The 16,839-nt window shown below is 43.1% G+C and overlaps 1 protein-coding gene across 1 annotated transcript in view; it reads left to right on the top strand.

The window, feature by feature from the left end:
* Nucleotides 1–1,344: 1,344 nt before the first annotated feature.
* LOC132867446 (inactive phospholipase C-like protein 2) overlaps nt 1,345–16,839 on the top strand; it is a 174,607-nt gene continuing 159,112 nt past the window's right edge. The window contains exon 1 of the mRNA XM_060900363.1: nt 1,345–3,024. Within this exon, the coding sequence (XP_060756346.1) occupies nt 2,830–3,024 (195 nt within the window). The 5' untranslated portion in view covers nt 1,345–2,829. The remainder of the gene's footprint in view (nt 3,025–16,839) is intronic.

Here is a 16,839-nt window from a genome sequence, read left to right as displayed (position 1 = left end):
GGTGCTGTTGATCGGAGGTCATATACTAACAGACCAGTCAATTACACCGAGACTGTGAACAAATTAGCATAATAATAATCTCATCTCATCTCATTATCTCTAGCCGCTTTATCCCGTTCTACAGGGTCGCAGGCAAGCTGGAGCCTATCCCAGCTGACTACGGGCGAAAGGCGGGGTACACCCTGGACAAGTCGCCAGGTCATCACAGGGCTGACACATAGACACAGACAACCATTCACACTCACACTCACACCTCCGGTCAATTTCACCAGTTAACCTAACCTGCATGTCTTTGAACTGTGGGGGAAACCGGAGCACCCGGAGGAAACCCACACGGACACGGGCAGAACATGCAAACTCTACACAAAAAGGCCCTCGCCGGCCACGAACCCAGAACCTTCTTGCTGTGAGCTGACCGTGCTAACCCAAACGGAGGAAAATGGAGGGAATAAAATAATCCTGTAGTTCTAAGACTCAGTGCTTTTGGGCCCTTAATAAAAGACAATTCTGACTGATTGCAACACTAACCTGACCTTTGAGACCTACACGTCTTGCATTGCATTATGGGATATCATGTCTGTCTCTAGGAAATCCCCCACTAAACTAGTGCACTAGGAGCTTACCGCGTGTGGTTTCCTCCACACTTTATTTACAACAAACTTCACAAACCCAGATAACAACCCACCCCTTTTCCCTTTCTCCATTCTGATTGGCTCAGCCTCACCCGGGCAGCCTATCGGCGGCCTGGAAAGCCACAAATAGGCGGTAGGCGGGATCAAAAGTGCACACTTCGGTACAAGCTAGTATGTCTAAATAGAACTGCTGCGTCTACGCCGGTTACCATGACAACACCCGAGCTCGCATACTAACATACTAAAGAGTATGAGAAAATACTAAAGAGCTACCTGGTGTTCGGACCTTCTCTCTCTCTGTCTTTTTTTTTTTCTTCTTCTTGAGATTTTTGGACGTGTCTAAACTTACATGTTGGTATATTGAATGCGTCGAGTGTGTGTGTGTGTGTGTGAGTGAAAGGTTTAAAAAAGAAATGAAAGGGCAAGAAGAGAAAAGGGGATTCTTCACACACACACACACACACACACTCTTTGAAGGTGGGCTACATTTGTTTTGAGTGAGGAAGTGCAGTGCACACGCTGCAACAGTGTCAGGCATATTAATAATAAAACCAGGTTTATTATTATTATTATTATTATTATTATTATTAAAGTAGCTTCCTGAAAACTAGTCAAAGCCTGACAAGTCGGAACTTGCTAACTTTATATATATATATATATATATATATATATATATATATATATATATATATATATAGATAGATAGATGGATAGATAGATAGATAGATAGATAGATAGATAGATAGATAGATAGATGGATAGATTTACTCAACTGTTAAACTAACACTATAGTTGTGCGCACGCGACTGAGAGGTTTATTTCCTGGTGATATTGTTTACTCGGTAAGTCGCGTCATGCGCGCGCGGGCTAAGAACATTCTGGAAGTGTGTAGAACAGGAAACAAAGTGTATCTTATTTTGCACGTAGGTAACACTTTATTTAAGTTGTAGCTAGTTTGCTAACATGCTTGTTAGGGCTAACTGAGAGCTAGGTTGCCTTGTGTGTGTGTGTGTGTGTGTGTGTGGTGTCAGTTAACCAAACCGCCGTGTTTGTTTTTTGTGTTTGTTTTCGCGTTTGTTTGGTTTTTTTTAAGCTAACAGGCTAATTAACGGAATGAACCCGCCGACGTGTGTAGTATGCGTTTATGTTTTGTTTTTTTCCCAAAGGAGTTTAAATAAGAAAAAAATAGACAAGTAGGTCATCTGAGAAACAAAAGAAAGCCTGAAGTAAATAATTGATAATTATAGCTACACTACCGTTCAAAAGTTTGGGGTCACCCAGACAATTTTGTGTTTCCCATGAAAAGTCACACTTTTATTTCCCACCCTAAGTTGTAAAATGAATAGAAAATATAGTCGAGACATATTTTTCTGGCCGTTTTGAGCATTTAATCGAGCCCACAAATGTGAAACTCAATCTGGTCAAAGGAAGGTCAGTTTTATAGCTTCTCTAAAGAGCTCAACTGTTTTCAGCTGTGCTAACATGATTGTACAAGGGTTTTCTAATCATCCATTAGCCTTCTGAGGCAATGAGCAAACACATTGTACCATTAGAACACTGGAGTGAGAGTTGCTGGAAATGGGCCTCTATACACCTATGGAGATATTGCACCAAAAACCAGACATTTGCAGCTAGAATAGTCATTTAGCACATTAGCAATGTATAGAGTGGATTTCTGATTAGTTTAAAGTGATCTTCATTGAAAAGGACAGTGCTTTTCTTTCAGAAATAAGGACATTTCAGAGTGACCCCAAACTTTTGAACGGTAGTGTGGACACTAATTAATCAATTAACGGTTGGTTTTTTTTTTAAACCCCTAAACATTATTTTTCCGTCCTGAGGTGATGTTGAAGCGGGGTGTTTATGATGCATTAATTCAGCTCAGCAGATGGCAGTAGTAAGGAAGGCTGGCTTCAGTCTGGATGTGATGCTGAAACAATAAGGCTCACAGCTTCACCACCACCAGCTTCACGAGCGGCAGCGGTGTAGTAAAAAACATCGTGTGCATGGGGAGTCCAGATGTGGCCGCACGCGCCAGCGGTTGCTCCTGTTATCGCCGGTGTGAGACAGCGCGAGCGCTTTGTGATTAAAGTAGTGCAGAATTAGAGAAAGAAGAAGAGAAGAAGGGAAAAAAAACACATAAAAAATCATAATCACCGGCTACAGACTTCGCGACTCATCCCGCACAGCTGCTCTCATGGCGGAGAAAGCAGGAAGCGGTGGAGGAGGTGACGCGGACACACAGCACGAGCTCACGGGTTCAGGTTCGGGCTCGGTATTGGTATCGAACGGCGATTGTGGATTTGCACCAGAGATGGCTGGATGCACTGGGGCAGAGAACGCATCAGACGTCGACAAACCTGGAATACCCCGAAAGGCCAGCATCATCAAGGTGTGTACATAGGGTGCCATTATTATTATTATTATTATTATTATTTCCCATGCACATTACCTTCTCATGAAGGACGCATGGAGCAACACAGTGTTATAACCATGATATAACATGATGACATGTTCTCCATGTCTGAACGTCCAATCAAGATCCACTGACGATGAAAGTAAGTAAGGAAGTACGTACGTAAGTAAGGTGTGCACTTGCAGGAAAATAATCAACAACCTTGTGGTGTGTTTTCACGGTCGCCTCACAGCAAGAAGGTTCTGGGTTCGAGCCCAGCGGCCGGCGGAGGCCTTTCTGTGTCGAGTCTCTCCGTGTCTGCATGGGTTTCCTCCGGGTGCTCCGGACGGTTTCCCCTACAGTCCAAAGACGTGCGGTTAGGTTAATATGGGACGGCCTTGGACTGAGGTGCCCTTGAGCGAGGCACCGAACTCCTAACTGCTCCCCGGATGCTGTTAGCATGGCTGCCCACTGCTCTGGGTATGTGTGTGTGTGTGTGTGTGTTCGTTGCTTACGTATGTGTTCACTGCTTCAGATGGGTTAAATGCAGACAGGAATTTCACAAGTGTGTGATGAATAAAGTTGTGCTTACTTTCTTTAGTGTAACTGGAATCCATTGTAATTTGTACTCATCCGTGAAACAAGTTATTGATTCGCCGTAATCATAATCACGTACGTCACGACGGCGACAAACAGTCGTTTCCTCACCGGCGTCTGATTCTTCTGTCTTGAAGACACGGAGAAACCTGACAGCAGCTCACCGTCCATCCTGAAGGCTTTCCGAACAGGACGATATGCTGACGCTGGAGGCTCGGTGTATTTATGGATAAATACATAAATCATAAGCATCCTTCAGACAAGTTCCATATAAAGCAGCGGTTACTATAGAAACGCTAGCGTATTAGAATTGAAGTTATTAATATAAACTTTGAAGCTCTGGTATAAAGAATGTTCCTACGATCTGATCATGTCATAGTGATCGGGGGTTGGGCAAAAACAGGCTCTCGTGAACCCAAACGTCGTTTGATTTAAGGATGTCTTTCCATCGTTTTACCATACGTTTCGCCATCTGTAGCCGTCCTGTGATTTTTGCGTCAGCGTAATCCTATGCGGCTGATTTTATCCTATTGGCCGCTTTTAGCAGCGTTGTAGTCGAGTCACTAAACCTCGAGTCCGAGTCCAGTCTCGAGTCCTCAGTGTTCAAGTCCGAGTCGTTAAAGAAAATTTCAAGTCCGAGAACAAGACTCCAACTGCAACATTGGACGGTTGCTGCCTTTATGTGAAACCGTTTACGCGAGAGTCCGCTTGGAGCGCTCGCTGTCCGGAGCGCGCCCGAGAGCCTATCTGATGTGCTCGCCAAGGCGCACAGGTGCGACACTCTTGCACGAAATTAGTATAAAAATTAATGTACATATAAATATCTTATGGCATATTATTATGGCGTGTTACAAAAAATAAAGAAAACACCCAAGTCTCCAATTTACGAGTCCGAATGCAGTTAATGAATGTACGAGTTCGAGTCCAAGTCATCAGTGCTCAAGTCCAAATCAAGTCACAAGTCCTTAAAATTAGGGCACGAGTCGGACTCGAGTACTACAAGCCCGGCTTTTAGACATGTGACGTAGCAGCGCTCACACTCTGAGACTGATAAATTATTAACAAAGTTCCGACACGACCAGAAATTCGTCGTTCGACTGTTTTTAGTTGTGATGTCACTAAATCGAATGGAAGTTATTTGACATGCTGAGGTTTTTGTCTGTGCTGAAAATCAGATAAACATTTCCGAAAACTTGAGATTATTATTATTATTTATTTATTTATTTAATTTCATGAATAACCACATTCCATCCCGTGGCATTATTCTGAACGAGGACTTCATAATCGTTTCATTTCTGAATCGCTTCAATTTCCAGACATTTTTCCTGATCTTTTTCTCAGAACAATTATGAGCGCGACTTTAAACTCGTCCTCTTATTCTGTTAACGCTGACGAATCATTCGTCTTCTGGAAGCGATTTATTCTAGTCAGGGCCACGTTGGATCTGGAGTCTATAACGGGAACGTGGTGTCACAGTGGCAGCACACACATTACTAACAAATTTCCGACACCAGAAATTCGCCGTTTGATTGTTTTCAGGTGTGATGTCGCCAAATCGAATGGAAATTATTTGACATGCTGAGGTTTTTGTCTGTGCTGGAAATCAGATAAACGTTTCCGAATACTGGAGATTATCTTTGGGTTTTTTTTTGGTTTTTTTGTTCATGATTAACCACATCCCATACTGTGGCATTATTCCGAACGAGGACTTCATAATAATTTCATTTCTGAATCGCTTCAATTTCCAGACATTTTGCCTGACCATCTTCTCAGAACAATTATGAGCGCGACTTTAAACTCGTCCTCTTATTCTGTTAACATTGACGAATCATTCGTCTTCTGGAAGCGATTTATTCTGGTCAGGGCCATGTTGGATCTGGAGTCTATAACGGGAACATGGTGTCACGGTAGCAGCACACACATGCGTAGACTCATTATCTGCTTCGTATCATCATCATCAGCAGCAGCTTCTTAAAAAAAAGTGCATCAGTCGAGCACTAATCGTAACGCGCTGCTTTGTTTCATGTCACTGAGCATACTCTCCCTTAACCCAGTGAGTTAATACACTGACGAGCCAGCTTGGTAGTTTTACGTCTTCGGTCATTAACATCATCTACGGCGACGATGAGCTGGTATATTTAGTAAGAAGTGCATTAGATAAATGAACACTGAATGAACATTGTCACTGTGTGTATATATCATATTCAGTGTGTCTCAGGATTGTGCAGCTTAATTCTTTTCTATACAGTGCACACACTCTGTAAACTGTTCATTTAAAGCCAGACATTTCTTCAGAACCACTCGAGTGTTGTAAAGACTATCTTGATTTTTGTTTTAAATGTTGCTTCCAGTTCGATATCGCTGACCTTGATAAATGACTAGATGCAAAAAGCAATCGAGGCTGTAAAGAAAAAAAAATCATCAGGCAAGACGTCATGTAGCTTCAGAACCAAGCTGCGTAATTAATAGGTTTTATTTGTTCAAAAAGACAACCAAGTATGCTTTAAGTACAGATATATAATGTCAGATCTAAAATATTAGTTAATAACATTATTTATTTTTTTCGCAGTGCGGTTTCCATCAAATCCTGCGCTCTGATTGGCTGGCGAGCAGGTCCGTATCCTACGATACGGACCCTGGTTATGGACCTCTGGCGACTCGCTCGTTCACAACAACAACAACAAACATAGTAGCATTTTTTGTCAACATTTATCTTTTTTTTATAAGATTTATTTATAAGATTATCAAAAATCTTATACATTTTTGCCAGCATTTCTCAGGAGAATAGCATTAATTTTACAGCATGGATAGCGAGAACGACAGTGTTCACAGCGATAGCGAGTTTTACTGCCCTGAGGAAGAAGAAATAAAAGAAAACATTTCAGGAGAAAGCTAAAAACCTCTAACTTGCTAACGCCGAGCAAAAACATGGCTGAATCCTCATCTCATCTCATCTCATTATCTGTAGCCGCTTTATCCTGTTCTACAGGGTCGCAGGCAAGCTGGAGCCTATCCCAGCTGACTACGGGCGAAAGGCGGGGTACACCCTGGACAAGTCGCCAGGTCATCACAGGGCTGACACATAGACACAGACAACCATTCACACTCACATTCACACCTACGCTCAATTTAGAGTCACCAGTTAACCTAACCTGCATGTCTTTGGACTGTGGGGGAAACCGGAGCACCCGGAGGAAACCCACGCGGACACGGGGAGAACATGCAAACTCCGCACAGAAAGGCCCTCGCCGGCCACGGGGCTCGAACCCAGACCTTCTTGCTGTGAGGCAACAGTGCTAACCACTACACCACCGTGCCGCCCTAGCTGAATCCTGAAAGACTCAATTTTGTATAAATAGGGGACTACATAGGCGGCAAAATGTAGATTTTTTTCCTGCCATGGAAGTGCACTTGTATACCGAGGAGGAAGCCATTTGCATTACAGCCATGAACGAGGATTCAAAATGGCGGCTCGGCTCGGTTTTCCCTTTCGGGCGCTCTCGTTTTCTGTTAGAATTTGGTAAAGAAAAAAAATAAATATATTATTTACCAGCTTAAGGTCGGTCCGTATGGTGAAATACCGCGACCTCGGCCTTGAATACTCACCTCGGCCCAGAGGGCCTCGCTCAGTACTTTCAAGACCTCGGTCACGGTATTTCGCAATACGGACTGACCTTAAGCTGGTAAATAACATATATGTATTGTTTAGTAATGTTTTTACCATACACCATTTTTTTTGTCATGCCTGCAAACGTTGTTAAGTTTTATTTATGTTACTTTTTGTTTGTGTGTGCTATTTTTTTGAGAAATAAAACCCACTAAAAATCTAACAGCTAAACAAATTAATTACTCTGCATTTTGTAAGTCTGTCACTCAGGAGATGGTGAAGTGTTAAAACTTGTGGCTCAGTGTTATGTCAGGGGACCAGCACTGACTCTCTCGAGAAATCTGGCAGAAGCTCGTTTTCTCGTCAGCTGAAACGAAGGAAAAAAAATCACGATCGACACATGATTTTGCGCGATGTTCATTATGTAGACAGGAACCATGCAGGTCAACCCAGACCATGAGCAGAATGTCACAGGGAAGTGGTGAAACAATGAAGACAGGAAATACAGAAACACAGGAAAATGACTTCATTTTCATCACAGCCATGTGAGAAAACGTACAAGTCTGAATATCACATGTAAAAACGTTTGCAGTAATGGTTGCTCTGTGCGGTGCAATAGCATGTCGTATCACGAGCGAGGTTTTTTCCCCATTTCTGTGTGTTAGTGCCTCGTATGAGTCACGACTCAGTCACTGAGATTGTGGGCCATGCAAGACACCTAAACCGTCACATTCACGGTTTTACTCATCAGTGAAAAGTTTGTGAATACAATCTCTGGTACAATACGTTTGATTTGTGACACCTGTGCATCGTTGAGACACTGTTTACTGTAATAGTCGAAGCAGGAAACATTGCTTTACTTCCTCATCATGACATACACAGCAGTTGCACGAGTACGTCCTTGAAATGGCCATGTGACCAACATAACCATGAGTCGTACTGTATGTACCGTATTTTCTACTCGAATCTGGTGCAGCATGCAGGAAAGTTACAAGGATTTTACAAAGCAGTGTTATGTCTCGACTGACACCAAAGTCACAATTTATCAAAATCTCAGAGACTGTCTGGAAGTCTAAAGTCTTTCCCGCACCATATGGCACATAGAGCGGCGCCAATCTCCGTTTCCGTAGTCCTCGGCCTCTCGCCTATTACATACCCGTACAACCCCGATTCCAAAAAAAATTGGGACAAAGTACAAATTGTAAATAAAAACGGAATGCAATAATTTACAAATCTCAAAAACTGATATTGTATTCACAATAGAACATAGACAACATATCAAATGTTGAAAGTGAGACATTTTGAAATTTCATGCCAAATATTGGCTCATTTGAAATTTCATGACATCAACACATCTCAAAAAAGTTGGGACAGGGGCAATAAGAGGCTGGAAAAGTTAAAGGTACAAAAAAGGAACAGCTGGAGGACCAAACTGCAACTCATTAGGTCAATTGGCAATAGGTCATTAACATGACTGGGTATAAAAAGAGCATCTTGAAGTGGCAGCGGCTCTCAGAAGTAAAGATGGGAAGAGGATCACCAATCCCCCTAATTCTGCACCGACAAATAGTGGAGCAATATCAGAAAGGAGTTCGACAGTGTAAAATTGCAAAGAGTTTGAACATATCATCATCTACAGTGCATAATATCATCAAAAGATTCAGAGAATCTGGAAGAATCTCTGTGCGTAAGGGTCAAGGCCGGAAAACCATACTGGGTGCCCATGATCTTCGGGCCCTTAGACGGCACTGCATCACATACAGGCATGCTTCTGTATTGGAAATCACAAAATGGGCTCAGGAATATTTCCAGAGAACATTATCTGTGAACACAAGTCACCGTGCCATCCGCCGTTGCCAGCTAAAACTCTATAGTTCAAAGAAGAATCCGTATCTAAACATGATCCAGAAGCGCAGACGTCTTCTCTGGGCCAAGGCTCATTTAAAATGGACTGTGGCAAAGTGGAAAACTGTTCTGTGGTCAGACAAATCAAAATTTGAAGTTCTTTATGGAAATCAGGGACGCCGTGTCATTCGGACTAAAGAGGAGAAGGACGACCCAAGTTGTTATCAGCGCTCAGTTTTAGAAGCCTGCATCTCTGATGGTATGGGGTTGCATTAGTGCGTGTGGCATGGGCAGCTTACACATCTGGAAAGACACCATCAATGCTGAAAGGTATATCCAGGTTCTAGAGCAACATATGCTCCCATCCAGACGACGTCTCTTTCAGGGAAGACCTTGCATTTTCCAACATGACAATGCCAAACCACATACTGCATCAATTACAGCATCATGGCTGCGTAGAAGAAGGGTCCGGGTACTGAACTGGCCAGCCTGCAGTCCAGATCTTTCACCCATAGAAAACATTTGGCGCATCATAAAACGGAAGATACGACAAAAAAGACCTAAGACAGTTGAGCAACTAGAATCCTACATTAGACAAGAATGGGTTAACATTCCTATCCCTAAACTTGAGCAACTTGTCTCCTCAGTCCCCAGACGTTTACAGACTGTTGTAAAGAGAAAAGGGGATGTCTCACAGTGGGAAACATGGCCTTGTCCCAACTTTTTTGAGATGTGTTGTTGTCATGAAATTTAAAATCACCTAATTTTTCTCTTTAAATGATACATTTTCTCAGTTTAAACATTTGATATGTCATCTATGTTCTATTCTGAATAAAATATGGAATTTTGAAACTTCCACATCATTGCATTCCGTTTTTATTTACAATTTGTACTTTGTCCCAACTTTTTTGGAATCGGGTTTGTAGAAATCCCTAGATAGTGAGTAGGGAGTAGTGAATAGGTGTTCGATTGGGTTCAGATCAGGAGACATACTTGGCCACTGAATCACTTTCACCCTGTTCTTCTTCAGAAATCCAACAGTGGCCTTAGATGTGTGTTTAGTCACGTGGGAAAAGTGCACAACGACCAAGGGCACGGAGTGATGGTAGCATCTTCTCTTTCAGTACAGAGCAATACATCTGTGAATTCATGATGCCATCAATGAAATGCAGCTCCCCGACACCAGCAGCACTCATGCAGCCCCACATAAGGACACTGCCACCACCATGTTTCACTGTCGGCACCAGGCATTTTTCTTTGTATTCCTCACCTTTGCGACGCCATACAGTTTTGAAGCCATCAGGTCCAAAAACATTCATCTTGGTCTCATCACTCCAGAGTATAGAGTCCCAGTAGTCTTCATCTTTGTCAGCATGGGCCCTGGCAAACTCTAGGCGGGCTTTTTTTTGCCTGGGCTTTAGGAGAGGCTTCTTTCGTGGACGGCATCCATGCATGCCATTCCTCTGCAGTGTACGCCATATTGTGTCACGGGAAATAGTCACCCCAGTTTGGCTTTCTACTTCATGCAGTGAACTTGCATGCTGATTTTCTTCAACCCTTCTCATCAGAAGATGCTCCTGTCGAGGTGTTAACTTCCGTGGACGACCTGGGCGTCTCTGTGAGATGGCTGCAGTTCCATCTTTCTTAAATTTTTGTGCCACTTTTGCTACAGTATTCTGACTGATAAGTAAAGCTTTGCTGATCTTCTTGTAGCCTTCACCTTTGTGGTGTAAAGAAATAATTTTCTTTGGGGAATTCTGAAGAGACAAGTTGAGCATCACTCTCCATCCAGCATCCAGTCACTAAAAGAGGTCGTTGTTGAAGAACGGAAAAAGATTGATGTTGCAAAATGTCGCCAACTTGTTCATTCCATGCCTAGAAGACTTGGTGCTGTTATTAAAAATCATGGAGGCCATACAAAGTACTAGATGTAGTAGTTTTTGTTGTGGGGTGTACTCATTTTTGCACCACCCTAATTTGAGTAAACGTGAAAAAAATGTGTAATCTAAGTTATATTATTAACCTTACTTTCCCGTTATAAGTTAAACAGATGTTATATTAAACTTTGTCTTGTCAACATTTTGGAAATTGTTTGTGTTCATTGAGATATTGTTTAAAATGTTACTTTTCAAAGGGGGTGTACTCATTTACGCTCAGCACTGTATGTGGACTCCATGAACGATTTCACAAATATTCAATATTCGCAAACACGCTCGCTTGTCCGTCTCTTCTGATGCTGGTGGTTGTCCAGATCCTTTTGTCCTGCACAGACGGCCGTCCTCTTTGAACTTTTTGTGCCGTGTCCAAATCTGCATTACAGTTGGTGCATTTTTACAGAATTCTCTCATAAATGCACGCTGCAGTCTTGTTCGACTGTGCTCGAGTGTACTCTAACACACAAACACCTTTTCTTTTCCAGTGAATGGCATTTCTATACCTAAAAAGATAAAAACATTAAAGGAACAGTCCACCATACTTCCATAATGAAATATGCTCTTATCTGAATTGAGACGAGCTGCTCCGTACCTCTCCGAGCTTTGCGCGACCTCCCAGTCAGTCAGACGCAGTCAGACGCGCTGTCACTCCTGTTAGCAATGTAGCTAGGCTCAGTATGGCCAATGGTATTTTTTGGGGCTGTAGTTAGATGCGACCAAACTCTTCCGCGTTTTTCCTGTTTACATAGGTTTATATGACCAGTGATATGAAACAAGTTCAGTTAAAAAAATTGAAACGTGGCGATTTTCTATGCTATGGAAAGTCTGCACTATAATGACAGGCGTACTAACACCTTCTGCGCGCTTCGGCAGCGCATTGATACGGAGCTCAGATATCAATGCGCTGCTGAAGCGTGCAGAAGGTGTTAGTACGCCTGTGATTATAGTGCGCACTTTCCATAGCATAGAAAATCGCCACGTTTCAATTTGTGTAACTGAACTTGTTTCATATCACTGGTCATATAAACCTATGTAAACAGGAAAAACGCGGAAGAGTTTGGTCGCATCTAACTACAGCCCCAAAAAATACCATTGGCCATACTGAGCCTAGCTACATTGCTAACAGGAGTGACAGCGCGTCTGACTGCGTCTGACTGACTGGGAGGTCGCGCAAAGCTCGGAGAGGTACGGAGCAGCTCGTCTCAATTCAGATAAGAGCATATTTCATTATGGAAGTACGGTGGACTGTTCCTTTAAACATAAAATTTTGACCTGTTTTCATACATGCTGTTAAAATTTGAGGTCAGTTGAACGAGAATTGGCAAAGTTTTTAGATTGTGAAATGATATAAAAAATTTTTGGAACGCCCCGTTTAGTATTAGTATATCTTTTTTTTAAATGCTTGTTTGCATTTGTGAGTAAGCTTCTGCAGTGGTATTACTCTTTTTTTTTTTCCTTGTTTCCGTTTCCGGTTGAGAGTACGTCGTGCGCATTCTGACTGCCGCTTCTCACCAGAGCTTTTTTATTTTATTTTATTTTATTTTATTTTATTTCTTTTTCCATTTTTTTTCTGTGTGTTTGTGTAGTTTGATGTTTGTTTCAGTGTTTTGTCCGCCGGTTGCGGTGTAGCTCCGGACCTAGTTTTGGGCGTCAGTTCCCTCCAGGCTTTGGCTCACCGTGGGCGATGCCTGCGCTCCCAGCTGTGGACTGCAGTGAGCTCGTTGCTCATTTTACATCGTGGTTGTCCAGCGCTCTGCGCTTTAACGCTTGGCGTGATGTTCCGAGCGATGCTGCTTGTTGGTGTCGCGGCGGGTGTGCAGGCGGTTTGGGACACACCAGCGCTCTGCGTGGCGGAGCTTCTCTGCTCGCTTTGTGGATCCATGGCGTGGTGTTCGAGCGATGTTGCTGACGGTGTTGCGGCGGCGGTGCTGGAGATGTGGGACTTGTTTTTGTGCGCCTTTTGGTGGGACTGTGGCTGCTACACCACGGGAATTACATCCTGACCCCTACTTGGTGGACTTTTAACTTTTTTTTTTTATATTATATTTTTTATGTATTTTTTTCTTTCTTTGTCTATAATTGTAAAGCATCCTTGGGTTTTTTGAAAGGCGCTATATAAATTTAACTTATTATTATTGTTATTATTACTGCAAAAGCCTGTCTTGTAAGTAGGAAATAAGACACGTCAGGGTTGTGCTGTTATTATTCAGCATCGGCAATGCGGCTTAACATGAAGCTACTCTTACCACCCCGAAGTTATGAAATAAGGCGCTCAGTCTTGCAAATCCTCACAGCCCTGCCCCAAAATCTAGTGGAAAGCCTTCCCAGAAGAGTAGAGGATGTTATAATAGCAAACGGGATCCAGCTGGACACAGATGTTCACAGGCATATGATGATGACTGTTCAGAAGTCTTCGGCACATGTAAATAAATGCTGTCGATCAAAAATGGCTGAAAAATAATGAAACGAAATGAAATGTTTCAACTTAAATACTATAAGCAGTAAGCGATAATAAATGAAACAAAGTCTGAGGTCCAATGAGTGCAGTTTTATAAGGAAATGAGCTGGAGGTTTTACTGAGCATCTTGCAGAACCAGCCACAGTTCTTCTGGACACTTTGACTGTCACACTCGCTTCTTCATTTATTTTGCACCAAAACCCAGGACCGTTCGTTATGCTTTTTTAAAATCTGAAAAGTGCTGTCTTATAGGGTAGCGCAGTGGTGTAGTGGTTAGCACTGTCGCCTCACAGCAAGAAGGTCCGGGTTCGAGCCCGGCGGCCGGTGAGGGCCTTTCCGTGTGGAGTTTGCATGTTCTCCCCGTGTCCGCGTGGGTTTCCTCCGGCTTCCCCCGCAGTCCAAAGACATGCAGGTTAGGCTAATTGGTGGCTGTAAATTGACCGTAGGTGTGAATGTGAGTGTGAATGGTTGTGTGTCAGCCCTGTGATGACCTGGCGACTTGTCCAGGGTGTACCCCGCCTCTCGCCCATAGTCAACTGGGATAGGATCCAGCTTGCCTGCGACCCTGTAGGACAGGATAAGCGGCTACAGATAATGGATGGATGGATGGATGGATGGAAGTGCTCTCTTATGTAATACTAGCAGGTTACCTGGGTTTTGCAAAATTCTGGGTTGCTCCCAGACTTCCATGTCAAATTTGGTGAAGATCCGTCAAGAAATGGTGATGTTAACCCAAGACAAACAAAAATCCAAACATCCACCACCCAGGGGCCCACTGGGGATCCCCTGGGGCCCGTACATGAATTTTGTTCATATCTGCAGAATTCTGGGTCATCCCCGGACCTACTTGCCAAATTTGGTGAAAATCTGTCAAGAAATGGCGACGTTAGCTCAAGACAAACAAACAAACAAACAAACAAACAAACAAACTTTGCCACTTATTATATAGATGCTGCTCAGATATTAACAAACTTTTTTTTTCTGTACCATTAAATTTTCTGCTGGAAAAAAGACAAACGTTGTGCTGGAACGCTTAATGTTTTGCCTCGATAATGTAGAAGGGTGCCAAAACTTTTGCAGAGTACTGTATGTACTCTTTACTAAAGCCAAACAGCCTGAGACATGACAGTGCAGGTAACATTTTACCCAAAAGCACGATCATATCAGGGTTCTAACTCGACCTTTTCAGCGCGTCAGGCCGATACGCAGTGTTTCCTTACAGCTACGCCTACAATATTGCGGACACGTCCGTAAAAGTTTCCGCTACACTAATAAAAAGACTTGACAATCTTGAAAATATGGTCTTTTGTTAAATTTTCTCTTGTTATCCCGACGCGGTGGTGATGGTGCGCCGTCATGTGAATGTTTTATATTCGGACATACTCCACTCCCCATCCACATAGCTGCCCAAATAGTTCCGTGTGGAGATCGGCAGTGATCATGCTAGTCCGGTTTACCTCCTTCCTTATGCTGCGTTCGCGGTAAAGTGCCGTCCGTGTTAAGAGGCACTTATGTGGCATGCATGTAATATGTTCCGGTCCCCGAGTTATATCTGGATCGTTATGTATTGTAATTGAATGGCTGAAGCGGACACTTGGTGAACATCAACTGGTTGTTTTATTCTTATTCCATAAATATATCACTAATATAGTTGAATATTAAGGGAGAACTGACGGCAAATGTTTTTATTATCAAAATTCTCATCTCATCTCATTATCTCTAGCCGCTTTATCCTGTTCTACAGGGTCGCAGGCAAGCTGGAGCCTATCCCAGCTGACTACGGGCGAAAGGCGGGGTACACCCTGGACAAGTCGCCAGGTCATCACAGGGCTGACACATTCAGTGCGTTTACATGCACATCCAAATCGAGCTACTGTCGGTAATCGAGCTAAGGGTCCCAGCATGGGTGCCAGAGAAATCCAGTCCTACATGCACACAAGGAAATCGAGCTATTGTGTGAGGTACATTGTGCACCCGAGCCACAGGTGGCGCTACACGCCCCATCGTGTTGGTACACTTCCGGTTGTCGTCATGAAGAAGAGCTATTCAAGAGTATAACCAAAGTTATCAGTTCCGTGTTCACAAGAAGAACGACGACGAGGACAGCAACATTGATATATATATATATATATATATATATATATATATATATATATATATTCAACTCCTTAAGCTGAATGAGCATGAACTCTATCTCCTCATTGCTCCAGAAGTGCACGTTTCTACTACTGTTGTCATGCCGACCGAGGCTGTTGTGTTTCCCACTTGTGCACTCGTCACTCCCGGAAGGGGCAGTGCTGAAGTAAGTAGCTCGACTACGTAGCTCGATAGGGTTTACATGCACTAAGTAGCTCGGCTACAATCGCATAATCTAGGTCGCGTAGCTCGATTACGAGAAATCCAGTTCGGTTCGATTTCAGCTGAGCTAAGGTGTTAACATGGCATTTAGAACTTCGATTTCAGTCGAGCTACGGCAGAAATTCGATTTTCTCTATGTGCATGTAAACGCACTGATAGACACAGACAACCATTCACACTCACATTCACACCTACGGTCAATTTAGAGTCACCAGTTAACCTAACCTGCATGTCTTTGGACTGTGGGGGAAACCGGAGCACCCGGAGGAAACCCACGCGGACACGGGGAGAACATGCAAACTCCACACAGAAAGGCCCTCGCCGGCCACGGGGCTCGAACCCGGACCTTCTTGCTGTGAGGCGACAGCGCTAACCACTACACCACCGTGCCGCCTTATCAAAATTCTATTTATCTCATTTTATTAAATATCGTAATTCATTTTTGATCACTGTTTTGTCGCTGCTATAGCAAGTTATGAGTGTTTGAAATATGCTCTGTAATATATCAGTCCATATGTCAAAGCAATGGCCGTAAACGAGATTCGCTGAGACCTGTGCGAGACATCGTAGGACGGAAGTAAAACGTACAGCGGAAATCAAAGCGACCGACATCTGCCAACGTTGTCAAAAGACACGCGCGCCCTCTTTCGAATGCTGACGTAATCAAGCCGGAAGTTTTGTTTGTTTTGATCGCAATCAGGAAAGTTTGAAAAAAGTCGGCAGTAATCGTCATTTAAACTCGTTTTTGTGCAATATTTCGTTTGGAAAACAGTTTTCAAAATGGCGGCACTGACACCTGGCCGACACTTCACATTTCGAAGTCTCGCACAAGTCTCGTGAAGATCGCGCGGATAAGCGACGCCTGCCGTGGACCAAACGAACTAAATTCAACACGGCTAAAAACCGAATAGGTCGATAAGTATATTTAATTGTGATTAGTTACCAATACGAGTCACGATATAAGGTTACTAAAACCGAAAACGTAATTGAATAACACGTTAATTAAGAAATAA

The sequence above is a fragment of the Neoarius graeffei genome, chromosome 19 (genome assembly GCF_027579695.1).
Source record: "Neoarius graeffei isolate fNeoGra1 chromosome 19, fNeoGra1.pri, whole genome shotgun sequence".
In the NCBI taxonomy this organism is placed as follows: domain Eukaryota; kingdom Metazoa; phylum Chordata; class Actinopteri; order Siluriformes; family Ariidae; genus Neoarius; species Neoarius graeffei.
The sequence above is the reverse complement of the archived record's forward strand: the minus strand, read 5'-3'. Positions and strand labels throughout refer to the sequence as shown.